Source organism: Neomonachus schauinslandi, chromosome 11 (assembly GCF_002201575.2).
Source record: "Neomonachus schauinslandi chromosome 11, ASM220157v2, whole genome shotgun sequence".
NCBI classification, from domain to species: domain Eukaryota; kingdom Metazoa; phylum Chordata; class Mammalia; order Carnivora; family Phocidae; genus Neomonachus; species Neomonachus schauinslandi.
In genome coordinates, this window is record NC_058413.1 from 71885939 (window position 1) to 71899457 (window position 13519).

Genomic DNA, 13519 nt, shown 5'->3' on the forward strand with positions numbered 1-13519 from the left:
CTGTTTGTGTGTGTGTGTGTGTGTGTGTGTGTGTGTGTGTGTGTGTGTGGTTACTGTTCCATGATTCATTGTTTGCGTATAACACCCAGTGCTCCATGCAGAACGTGCCCTCCTCAATACCCACCACCAGGCTAACCCATCCTCCCACCCCCCTCCCCTCTAGAACCCTCAGTTTGTTTTTCAGAGTCCATCGTCTCTCATGGTTCGTCTCCCCCTCCGATTTCCCCCCCTTTGAATCACAGATCTGTACCTCTGAAACAAATGATACATTATATGTTAAAAAAAAAAGAAGAAGAAGAAGAAGATAGCAGGAAGTCAAACACTGTTTTAATATGAAATACTGTGTTTAGTTTTTATTATATATGCTTACAGCTGTTTTTTTTTTTTAATCTTACCGTAATTCCTCCAGGAGAAAATAGCTTTACTGTCATGAGTCTGAAATTACCTAGCCCTCTTTTCCCCCTTTGAAATAGTGGCTTTTAAACTGGACTTTTAATAATGCACAGTTGCTTAACAATGGAGCCTTACACTATAGCAGAAATGGGGTCTATGCCGCTGTGTCTCAGAAACATAGAAATGCAGAGAAAGATATCCTTCAGCTGGCGAAAGCAGGACACGGAAGAAGTCATGTCCGTGTAATGGGAAGAAATAGATTTCTTAACTATGTAAATTACTGTTTCTGTGTCTAATTGGAAGGTGATGCCCAGGTAATTCAGAACTACATCTGTTGGATAGAATGCATTTTGTGATTCATCTATGCACAGGGCCACCTTCCTGTGGCCAAGTTTAGTGTTGGGCTGAGTTAGGATCTTTGAGCATATACTAATGAGTCCACATTTAGGAGCAACCTGGAAGTGTGCAAGACCATCCGAAACTGACATGAAGCCATGCATGGAGACAGCGAAGAGTCAGCTGGTAGAGTTGTGAACTTTTCATGAATGAACATTAACATACGCAACAGTTGAGCCACTCAACTACGGCTGGCTCATTCCCATGAAACACAGCCCCTTGTTCCTAAAAGGATCTCATCCTTCAAGACTGAATTTAAAATGCTCCCTTCTTTGGTGAGGACTTCTGACATTCTCCCAGGAAACACAATTGTCCCTTCTCTGGGACCTCTATCAAGGCGCTTACCTTATTGTCTAGTCCTCATGTGTTTGCTGGTTGTTTCCCGGAGGGAGGAAGAGGTAGCCTTTTTTCCTTCCATCTTTGTATGTCCAGGCTTGGGGCGCCTGGGTGGCTCAGTCAGTTAAGCGTCTGCCTTCAGCTCAGGTCATGATCCCAGCGTCCTGGGATCGAGCCCCGCATCGGGCTCCCTGCTCAGCGAAGAGTCTGCTTCTCCCTCTCTCCCTTTCTCTCTTTTACTTTCTTTCAAATAAATAAACAAATAATCTGTATGTCCAGGCTTATCACTTCTTTGGCCCTAAAAAAATTATTTGCTGAATGAATGCACCAAAAATTATCTTAAAACTGGTTATCAAAAGCACTTCGAAGCAGATCATAAGGTGGTAGAACAGCTGTTTTAAGTTGCATAAATATTGAGAAATACATGGCAGGAGTAAAAATTTCTTGGGATGAAAATAGGAAGATGTATTTTGGGGTACTTATGTCTTTTAGAACCATTTGTAGAGATCATTCCAAGTTTTCAGTTGAAAATCCCTTCATCTTCTAAGACTTTGTAAGCTGGATCATTGCCAAGAGTATCTTTCATGGCTGAGCTCTAAACTGGTGGAAAATAGGATTTATGAATTCTGAGTGTGCTGGGGCCACTTAGATTGCTCTTCTCAAGGATTACAGTTTTTAAATGTTTACATGTAGTTAGCATTAAATGTCTGCTTTCCCCTGGGCAAAGAGATGACTGTATAATGGGACAATATGCTTAATGATGAGGAAAGAGTTAGGATGGACGAGAGTTTGGTAATGGGTCAGATCCTCCTGAGGAAGGAAGCTGCTGATGTCTGCACATTCTTGGTTCGCAGAGGAGGTGCTCCTTTAGGCCCACGCTAACCCATTTGTGGGCAATTTTTCATTTGTGTCTCCTTTCCTATCATCCTTACCGCTTAAACTCTCACTATGTGGAAAGTGGCCTACTCACATTTGAAATATCCAGGACTTCTGAAACGTGCACTTCCTTGGGTGGACCCCCATTTGCCCTCAGCACGGTTCAGAAATGACTCACTTGGGTCCTGAATTTTGCCTTAATCAGTTAATCTGCTTTCCAGGATTTTTCTTTCCGAGGCATTAACCTTTCATCTCACTGTGCTGCGAGCATCTAACAGGTAGCAAGAAAACCTGCCTTTGCCAGCGATAGTTCAACTGTTTTTGATAGGCGGTAGGACAGCTTTATAGCTAATCGATACACGAGCAGGTAGCAGAAGGGATTAGGAAACAATGGGAATTGTGCTTGCACGACTTAGAATTAGTCATACTTTTCTTTAGAAACGTCTTTTTCTTTCCCCTCTGAAAACAACAGCTAACATCTTCCGAAGTCTACCCCCGAAGTTTTTCAGGGCAGGAAAGAAAAAGAGTGTAAGACAAATGGAAACTCCAGCAATGCATTCACGTAGGCACCCGTGTGCAGAACCTACTCCAGTAAATACGACCAGAGCCCGCGCAGTGTGATCTTTTTTCAGCTAACATTCGTCCAGTTACAACCTTAGCATATCTGAACCTAAAAGGAAGAGCTCCGTTTATTCTTTGAAGCCAACCTACTTCAGGCTGCCGGTGGCTTTTGGCCAATGCAGAAACATTTGATGGGCACTCACACCAGGTAAAGCCCATTCGGGCGCTCCTGCTTCTGGGTGGCCCTTTTGTCTCTCAGCCCAGAGCCTGTCGAGCCCAGCTCTGGAACTATTCCAGCGTCCCCTAGAATGTAAGGTGATTCTCTGCATACTGATCATGTGTGTTCCCTTTTGTCACAGGAGGACTGTGCCCAGGGTCCAACGATCCTTGCATGGAGAAGCCATGTCCAGGGGACATGCAGTGTGTCGGTTATGAAGCCAGCAGGAGACCCTACCTCTGCCAGTGTCCACCAGGGAAGCTCGGAGAGTGCTCAGGTGCAGAGGGGGGTGGAATTATGTGGGTCTAAATTCATATTCCTGAAGCACTTGCCCTTGGGTAAATGACTGTGCCCTAGCTCTTCCAAAAGGCATTTCTGTCTGCATGCCACATTTACCTTCAGGATGGACCACAGCTAACATCTGCCCTCACAGGTACTTGGGATTCATTACAGCTTCAGCCTGTGCTCAGGAAACCCATAATGACCGTGGACTCCTTATATAACAGGAAGACCACAACATGTGTTTTCAGTGGTGTCGCATGGATGTTAAGAGTGTAAAATGGAAAATAGAAGGCCATTGGTTAGGCAGAGGAGTCAAGAGTATCCGTGGCATGGCCTTTGATGGTCAGGGGGCGGCACATCCCGGAGCCACAAAACAGAGCTCACCAGAAGGTACAGCTGAGCCAGTCCAGTTGAACTTCCATAGGGTAAACCCAAGCCTAAAGCACCAACCGAGCAGACTCTCCGCCGGAGATGGATATGTGCTGCATGTCTCACCTCTGTGTCCTAAAGGGAAAAAAAAGAGAAAGAAACCCACTTATGTTATTTCGATCCAAATGATCCTGTTTCTGATCTCCCTCAGTTGCAGAATATGATTCACATATTCCCTATCACATCTAAACTCTAGAAGGAGTATTCATTTTTGGTACCAACAGACCTCTCTTTTTGGTAAAGGATGTATTTAAAATACAGGTACACTGATACCCTTCTTGGAATCCAAGAAATATTTATGAAGTGGTGATTATAACCGCAATTTATGAGGAGGAGAACACAAAACAATGAGGTCTGCTATATGCAAGGCACTTTGCTAAGCATTGGGTTCTAGAAATTCAGCCTCTGTGAAGAGAAGCACTGTTCTCAAACATGGAAGCCAAAGCTCTTTCATAGGTGATTTTAAGAACAGCTGCCCGTGAAGTGAAGAGATCCCTGGCATACTTGCCTTTGCAGTCATCTAGGGCTTAGAGTTGAAAGATACTTAGGCTGGTCCTACCCCTACACACACCCTGTGCACACAGCAGCTGGGTCTATAGGGGTGACAACAAAGCCAACAAGTCTCCTGACTTCAGATGTCACTTTCTGCCCATGTCCCTTCTCTTTTCTATGTAGAAAACTTGTGATTGTCCATGAGTTTCATCCACTGGATGTATTTTCACACTAGCCACCTGTTGCCCCAGCAAGACAGCTTTTCAGCATCATTTTGCTCGTTAGAACATAAAGTTGGAGTCAGTACAAAAGACGGTGAACTCAAAATGGGGTGATGTGGGTAGGACTGTGGATGCTGGAAAGGCAAGCCTTGAAATTCATGGTCAAAAAGTAGAATTGCGACAACACATGAGCAAGACATGAACTTACTTCTTTCAACATTAGTGCAAATGACATCAGTTGGCTATTTGGCGTTAAGAGACTCGGGGAAGGTGGCTACTCTTTGCAAATGGCTTTCTCCTTTGTTTCATGGAGTGGCAAGTGTTTGAGTGTCTAAGTGACTGGTGGTGGGCAGGAAGGGTGTATCCGTTAACAGTGCTCATTTTAGAAAGTGGGCATTGAGACTCTAAGAAAATTCACCAAATTTCCCTTGGCATGAGACCATTGAGATTTTTTGGTATCTGATGAATTAATATTTCTTTCACTTCGGAATTAGAGTGTGGCCTGAAGTGGAGAGAACCCGTTTTTAATCAAAAGCGGCTTCTCCTCAATGCCTTCATTAACTTCCCACGGTCTTTTATCAACTGGCTTGGTGGGTTGTTGGGTGATGTCATGTGTCCCTGACCATTTCTGGATGTTCCCAGTATATCTGTCTTCTCCTAATGGTCTTTTCAGGGCACACTTCTCTCAGCTTTGCTGGAAACAGTTACATCAAATACCGCCTGTCTGAAAATAGCAAAGAAGAGGACTTCCGGCTAGCTCTGCGTCTACGAACCCTGCAAAGCAACGGGATTATAATGTACACCAGAGCAAATCCTTGCATAATTCTGAAGGTAATTAAAATGGGTTATCTTTTCCTGCAGTCAGTTCTCATGTTAATATTTTGGCTCTCAGACTGGGGCCTGAAGCCTTTTTTTTTTTAAAGATTTTATTTAATTATTTGACAGAGAGAGACACAGCGAGAGAGGGAACACAAGCAGGGGGAGTGGGAGAGGGAGAAGCAGGCTTCCCGCCGAGCAGGGAGCCCGATGCGGGGCTCGATCCCAGGACCCTGGGATCCTGACCTGAGCCGAAGGCAGACGCTTAACGGCTGAGCCACCCAGGCGCCCCGGCCTGAAGCCTTTTTTGTCTTTTAAGTTCAGAAGACCGGAAACTGGCTTGAGGGCAAAGACGAGTGGCCACATTTCCTTTTATACATTCCGCTTCAGAATGGGCTCTTCGGATACTGGGACATCTCTCTCTAGAGTGGGTTCAAGGGCTGCCCTCCTTGGAGTTGTAATCATGCAACAGTTCATTAGAATGCACTTCCTAATGAATTCCACGGCAGGGGTGGTCCTTTAAAAAGATTGGCTGTGTTCTCTTCTCCCACGCGGGCCTAGCCCCACTGACCCCTGAAGGTGACTTCTGTTCTTACTCGGGGAGGAAGTTGGAGATCTAGGGTAGAGAGGACTCCATATGTCCTGTCGTGGCCCCTAGTCGCCCACTTGTGCAATCACTGCCAGCCTCAGAAAGGCTCCGAAGCAGCCGGATCTCCTGGAGAGCAAGTCTAGCATTTGTATGCGGCTCAGAGCTCCTGGCGCCTTCGTGAAACCAACGACAACACGAATACTAACAGGCTTTATGCACCTCATTTGTTTTTTCTTATAAAGTTAATATGATACATTTATTATATACGATCAGCACCATCTGATCACGGAGAGAACAGAGATTCAGAAAGGTCAAGTTCGTTACCCGGGGTGGGCCAGCTCACAAGCACCCAGGCCTGGACCTGCATTCCAGTCTCTCTGGCTGCATTCTGCTGTTCTTCACGCTCTCCCCCGGCTCTCAGTCTTGCTGCTACCATCATTTCATCAAAAGTCACATTCCAGGCATCTGTCGACCCAAGGAAGCCTTCCAGCACAGGAGGATAAAGAGGGAGATGTTTAATGTGATTCTGTTCTCCCATTCCTGCAAGGTTCCTGTACCAGCCCGTTGTAAGTGCGTTCAGAGGCAGACGCAGTCTGACCCGTAGGAAGTGCCCATACAAGTGGAAATGACTGGCAATTTTTTCCTTCCTAGGGTTCCATCACTGGGCTTAATGGGGATCATGGTGGGCCTTTAGAGCTTCTGTCCTTTGATTGTTTGATAGGTCACATCCAAGTTGATGAGGTGCCCCAGGCTTTCATCCCGGAGGGAGAAAAGGATGTAGGACATTAAATGCCCGTGGCTTCTATCACACAGACTTTTACTCACCTGCTTCTGGAATTGCCAGGCACCACATGGTGGCCAGAGGGAGCGAGCAGGCAGTTGGGGTTTAAAACTTTCGTGGGGACTCGCCTGCTACCCCCACTCATTCAACTCAGAGAATCATTTCAGCTCTGGGAAAGAAAACAGGAGAAGCTCTGGAGCCAGTTTTAGCAAACAGCGAATTCAAATTAAATATTCGTGGTAGAAGAAGACACAGGCAAAGACCTAAGTCCTGTCTTTCTAACCTCCTGGCCCCTGAAGCCACCTGCCTTGGGTAGCTTCTTTCTAAATAGCCCTGAGAGGTGGGGTTTTGTATACTCTCTGGGGAAGGGCTCTGGCCCTTCCGAGCTGCCAGCTCCCGGGGCTCAGCTGAAATGTCACCGACCTCCCTCTCCTCCTTCAAGCTCTAACAGGACTGCCGGTTTGCAGACCTTCCTTATGAGGCAAACACTTTCTACTAGCAAATCTCTTCTTTAGCATTAAATCTGAGAGAGAACAAAACTACTGGGCCTGAATGGCCAGATCCTAAAACCGGAGCTTGTCATTTGACACTTTCCTGGCAAAGGTCTAAAACGCGCAGGTCCCTGGGGATGGGAAGGAAGAATAATTAAACCTTTTAGGCGGCTCTGGCTCCTAAGGTATATTGTATTTCATGAAACAAGCGTGTTTCTGAAAGTTGTGTAAATCGAATCTCTGTAAATGGAATTTTAATAAACGGTGGATGGTCCCTATTTGAAGGAACCCTTCCATTAATCCCTTTGTGATGTGAATAATCACCCCCAGACTGTCTGTTTGGTACGTTTGCTTTTCATATGTTGAGTTTGCCTAAAGCAGGCCACAGCTGTACGGAACTATAGCGGATATTCTCCTACAGTCGCCAGGAATATCCACTTAGGGGATTTGAATCTGTTTGCTTAACATTCCCAGCCTTGTGCAAGATTTTTCATTGGCTTTAGGTACAGTATGTGCCTTGTACTCAGGTTCAACGACTAGACTGAAATGCTTTGTTTAAGTTGCACCTCCTGGTTGTTTAGATTTTCCCAGTTAGAGCACGTTCTCTAAAAAGTATTGAGAAAATCAATAGGGGTGAAGGGCACCCCTTGAAGACAGTTGAAGAATTGCTTGGGACCTCAAGGATTGCAAATGCTCAGGAACAAGGAGCACCACTGTTTCTTAGCAGCAGTGAAGGTGCTCATTCTTCTGTTGACCACTGACACCCTGTCTTCTTCCAGAAGAGATTCCAGGCTTACCATAAACACCAAAATGCAGTAAGATCAGAATACCAGTAAGATGAAAATAGAAGGTTAAGACCCAACCAATTAAGTGGGGATAGGAAGAAGAGCATCATTAAAAAATCTAGACCAAGGGTTGCTGTATCAGTTGAACACAAACCATGACTCTGAATTTTCAGGCAGCCAAAACAAGAATAAAAATGGTGGGATAGGTTCTCTGGCTCTTCTCAAACCTGTAAAAGAAACCTGTCAGATCACCAGAAGAGATTTATAACTTTTTCCCTCTGTCCGTCTTTCGGGTCCAATATTATGGTGAAAGCACAAGAAGTCCTTGCTTGTTAATCTAGAAATGTCATTATTTCATGTTGTGGGGAAGTTATAGATGACACATGGCTTCATTTCGATGATTCTGAGACACAGCTAACTTAAAACCCCAGGAATAAAAGGAAGATGGTCAGGGAAAGCCCATTTGGTTTATAAAACAGCCCACTTGGAGTAGCCGGATCGTTCCAACATAGAAAAGCAACAAGGAAGCCCCCACAGGATTCCAGAGTTTCAAGGATCTGTGTAAGAGTACCACTGAGAAGTGAGTTAACCGATAATAATTGTAGGATGATAATAATAAGATACCTAAGAGTTTACAAAGTACTTTACAAAATACATGCATGTATTTTTATACTCTCCTGTGCCTAGATAGGAGTGCATCCTTTTTTGCCTGTGAGGAAACAGGTTCAGAGAGAATGGGTGGGTTTGCCCAAACGTAACTAGTCAGTAGTGGATCTGGCCCTCTGACCAGGGCAAGCAGGTCAGGAGTACTATAGGTGTTATCAAAAGAAGAGTTTTAGAGGGCTGGGATGATCATTTATTTATTTATTTATATAAGGTGTTTTTTTTGTTTTGTTTTGTTTTTATGTTCAATTAGCCAGCATATAGTACATCATTAGTTTTTGATGTAGTGTTCAACGATTCATTAGTTGCATATAACACTCAAGGCTCATCACCACGTGTGTCCTCCTTAATACCCATCACCCCGTTACCCCATCCCCCCACCCCCCTCCCTTCTGTAACCCTCAGTTTGTTTCCCAGGGTCCAGAGTCTCTCATGGTTTGTCTCCCTCTCCGATTTCTTCCCATTCAGTTTTCCTTCCCTTCCCCTGTGGTCCTCCGCACTATTCCTTATGTTCCACATATGAGTGAAACCATATGATAAGGTATCTTTTTTAAGATTTTAGAGAGCAAGAGAACACGAGTGAGGGTAGGGGCAGAGGGAGAGGGAGAAGCAGGCTCCCCACTGAGCAGGGAGCCTGACACAGAACTGGATCCCAGGACCCTGGGATCGTGACCTGAGCCGAAGGCAGACCCTTAACCAACTGAGCCACCCAGGCGCCCTTAAGGCATATTTTTTGAGCCAGATAACCATTGACGGCAGCCTTGAAAACAGGTTTTCAAAAAGTTCCTTTACACAGAATAGTTCATAACCCTCTTACAAGTTTTGGGGCATTGGTGCATTTGCTAGAGCCACACACCAAGGATCTGAAGCAGTAAGACTTTGTGCCATCATTTCTACTTTTTCACTCAAAATCCTACTTTCCTACAAGATGACTTCTTACAGCTCTGATATCTTGTCTTCCAAGCCCCAAGCCACTCAAGATCCGGGTTAAAGCCCATCACTGATTTAAGACAAAACTGAGGACTTAAATACCTCGTGATGTTAGAGCCCTGCTCTCAGAATTATGCATTTCATTGAACAAATTGCCTTCCTGCCTCCCCCAACTCAGCACATAATTTCAGATCATTGCTGTAGACTTTTTCTTTCTTTTTTTTTTTACAGTTTGATGCACAGCAGAATTTCTATTAAAATAGTTTGCCTCTGACTTGAGAAAGCATTGTCCTCTTAAAAGAGAGATCCTTTCAAACTGGGTCTACCCTATTCTGGAGACAGAGAAAAACTAAATATGATCAGAACATGAGTTTCCAGTGTAAACGGACTTAGGCATGAAACTGTTCTCTTCTCTCCCCAGCATAATATGCTTGTGACATAGGAAAAGATTAACTTTTGCAAAGTTGCTTCTGACAGCAGCACTCTGGTGTGTCACCTAAACAAGGCTCATCATTCCAAACTCCTAGAATTTTGAGGGCACAAATCACTTTTGTTTTCCAAAGGCACCGGGCTTCCTACTCATTCAGCAGGTTGCTGCTCTTACTTTTCTCAACAGAAAAGCAAACTGAACTGTACTCACTGTTACTGTGGGATCATTTTATATCCCTTAGTTACGGAACTTTGATGTACCTGAGTACATTAGAGCTACATCGGTTCTCCCAGATGAATTTGCAACTTGGTTATTAGCCCAAGAGGTAGGGAGTGGGCTTGGAGAGGGAAATGGACTGAGGAATCTATTAATTGACTACATCCTTTTATAAAACCTTCGATGAGTCACACCCTCACCGCCAGATCTTCCTTGCTAGTCTGGGGACACCGCTTTGTAGCCACAGAGCATAACAGCAGATGGACTGCGCTGGAGGAAGGAAGTCCCCAAAGTCACATTTGATCATTTTATTACTTACACTGAAATAAAAATATGGATATTACCCAGGAGTTGTTCCTGAACAAGTCTGCTGGTATGATTTATAATATCCATTCAGTCCATTTTGTGGAACCAAGACATTGACCAAGGCAGTAGCATAGATCATATAAGAAAGCTCTCTGAAAAAAACATAAATATCTGCCTCCTGTCTCTTTACATGTATACACTTGCATTTCAGAGTGGAGTATGTATGTACCGCGTACAAGGTAGCTAACCATTCTGCAGTGGACAGAGGCTCCTCGGAAAATGAGCCATAGCAATGATCTCTGCTCGCCATGTAAGGGGTCCCAAGCCCAGAGAGGTCAGCCAGTTCTCTCCAGGTCGCCTGGGTGGGACACAACAAAGCCTGAGTTAAAGTCCTCTTTCGTATGTTCCCAGGGCTCTGCCTGGTTCACACAGCCCCCTGCCTTCCATGTACACATGCTCCCATGGCATAACTTTATATGCAGGAAGAGAAGGTGCTAGAGAATCCACAGAGGCAGAAACAAGAGTCCCTAAGAATTAGTTGTCTGTGGAACATACTGAAGCATAGGGAGAGAAATACATCATTCATGAGAATGAGTGATACTGTGAAAAACCCCTATCAGGCTGTCCTAAAGCAAACGCATGTTGTAAAGAGTGGGTCTGTCTGTTTCTGTGAATTCGTTTGGCATGTATACTCCCTTCGTTCTTAGAGTTCTAGAAGGTCTGCCTTCCCTTCCCTTCCCCTTCCCTCTCTCCACAAGTTTGTGTTCTCTTCCCAGGTTCTGGTACGGGACTACCAATGTCAGCAGATCCTAAATGAAGGCCTGCTGCCCTTGCATGACTCAGATGCCGGCCCCCACAAGACCCCTTTGCTGAGTCATACAAAAAGGCCAGCAGAGTACCTTTTGTTTCACAGTCTCTGGCTGCCAATCCTTTCATGGCCCAGTATTGGTTTGTTGGCAGGACCGGGGTCCAGCATCATTCCCTGGATCCTCAAGCCACCTTGCGTTCTGAGAAATGCAGAGGAGGGTGGACCCCAGGGGATTCAAAGGCCAGCCTGTCTCCTCAGCAAGAGTTGAACCTGGGTCTCTGTGGAGGACCAGTCCCTGGCCAACAGATCCTGGCCAGCCACTCACCCAACAGCACACACTTTCTGAGTTTAGTGTCCCCCTGCGGTTCATTAGCCTCCCGGAACGGACTTGGATGCCCTCCCCTCAGATGCCCTGCTCAATGCAATCAAAGCAGACAGGTCTCTGTTGTAGCTGACCCTAGACGGGGGGCTGGGAGCATCTACAAGGCGGGAACAGTTACCCAGAAAATCCCAGATGTCATTAAAGATACATAACTATATTCTAAGAAAATGGCCAAGCCCTGAGCACTTTGTGGGATGATCATAACCTAAATGATGAGCAGCCGTCCTAAAGAACCACTTTAGGAATATGCTAGTGTTTAATATAGAAGGGTTTTAAAACCTTACCTATATATGAAGCTGGAAGTAAAAGATCTTTTATTTCTACCTGGCCTCTTTCTCTCCCTTTTAGCACACTCACAGACTTACTTGTGGGGTACGTATGTATTTCTGTGCTTGTCTGATTTATGGCCATCTCCACCCCCCGCCCCCCGCCAAAACATAAGACCCCTGAGGTCAGAGATAGTAAGTTTTTGCTCACAGTGGTTTCCATAGCACCTAGAACACTGCTTAGCACATAGTAGATGTTCAATAAATATTTGTAAATAAATACTGAGTTCACAGAAATCATTCCTGTGGTAGTAATAATGAAGAAGGGTGCAGAGAATGAACAGACCCCTAAACAAGATATTGCTGTGACCTTTCAAAGGGCGAAGATCCAAAGAATAGGAACATTCTTAAATATAATTGTGGATCTGTACAGCTGTGCTGGTGTTACTAATTACAAGATTTGGGACATTTCAGGCATGCATTTGCAGGGCACATAATGGGGAGAGATCAAACCACCCCAGACTTAGGACTGGCTCAAAAGCAACCTCCATCCTAGAGGCTTCCCATGCACAGGGTGGGAACAGGGAGTCCGGGTGTATGTTGCCACATGCATACTGAAAAGCGCTCTGGTGCTGGTTCCCCACACAGATCGTGGACGGCAAGCTGTGGTTCCAGCTGGACTGTGGCAATGGCCCGGGGATCTTGGGCATTTCCGGCCGCGCCGTCAACGATGGGAGCTGGCACTCTGTCTTCCTGGAGCTCAACCGCAATTTCACGAGCCTGTCCCTGGACGACAGCTACGTGGAGCGGCGCCGGGCACCCCTCTACTTCCAGACGCTAAGCACGGAGAGCACCATCTACTTCGGGGCGCTGGTGCAGGTGGATAACATCCACAGCCTAACGGACACGCGGGTCACGCAGGTGCTGAGCGGCTTCCAGGGCTGCCTGGACTCGGTGGTGCTGAACAACAACGAGCTCCCGCTGCAGAACAAGCGTAGCAGCTTCGCCGAGGTGGTGGGCCTGACCGAGCTGAAGCTGGGCTGCGTGCTCTACCCCGACGCCTGCAAGCGCAGCCCGTGTCAGCACGGGGGCAGCTGCGCCGGCCTGCCCTCCGGGGGTGAGTGCACCCGCCCGGGCACCTGCCGGACAGGGGTGGGAGGTGGAGGGGCTGGATCAACCTGCGAGGGACTGGCTTTTACAAGCCTCACCCACTCGAGTGCTCTTGCTGGGAGGCGTAGTCGCCCCAGATGCTTGCCGGGCTTCCTACTCCCCTTTAGGAAGGTCTGGTAGCTTGAGGAGTGTCCAGTTTCACCAGTCCTTTCGCAGCAAGCCACCGGCGCAGGGCGGTGACCTCAGGAGTCCAGAGATGCTGTCACAGCAGCCCCCTTCCCTGTCCCCCCCCCACACCCTTCCAGGCCTGGGGAGGAATAGGACCCCCTTTTAGGTATCCGCCCTCTTGAGCCACCTGTGTGTCACCGCAGAATTGGCGGCAGTCTGAATCATGACTTCCCCACACAATCCTTTGTCACACATCATGTAACTTCACTAGAAGCTAAAGGGAGGGGAGAGTTGAACCCACCACTCCAGGAATGGAAATACAGTGGAGATGCTTTGCAGCATGCTTTTAAAATGTACGCATTAAGAATAAATCTAGTGAAAATTCTATAAAGGGGTAGAGGGTAAGGAATAAAGAGAGGGCAATTTACATGAAATCTCAGGACAGATGAATGGTCAATGAGGGCACGATGCTCTATGCCAATAAATCTTTTCCCCAAGCATATATCATGAAGAAAGGAAGGAAGGAAGGAAGGAAGGAAGGAAGGAAGGAAGGAAGGAAGGAAGGAAGGAAGGAA

The 13519-nt window shown here is 46.2% G+C and overlaps 1 protein-coding gene across 2 annotated transcripts in view; it reads left to right on the forward strand.

The window, feature by feature from the left end:
* Positions 1–13519, forward strand: part of FAT3 (FAT atypical cadherin 3) — a 508513-nt gene that overhangs the window by 471421 nt on the left and 23573 nt on the right. For both annotated transcript variants that reach the window (XM_044919382.1, XM_021679088.1), the window contains exons 19-21: positions 2922–3056; positions 4877–5034; positions 12315–12783. In XM_044919382.1, the coding sequence (XP_044775317.1) occupies positions 2922–3056; positions 4877–5034; positions 12315–12783 (762 nt within the window). The remainder of the gene's footprint in view (positions 1–2921; positions 3057–4876; positions 5035–12314; positions 12784–13519) is intronic.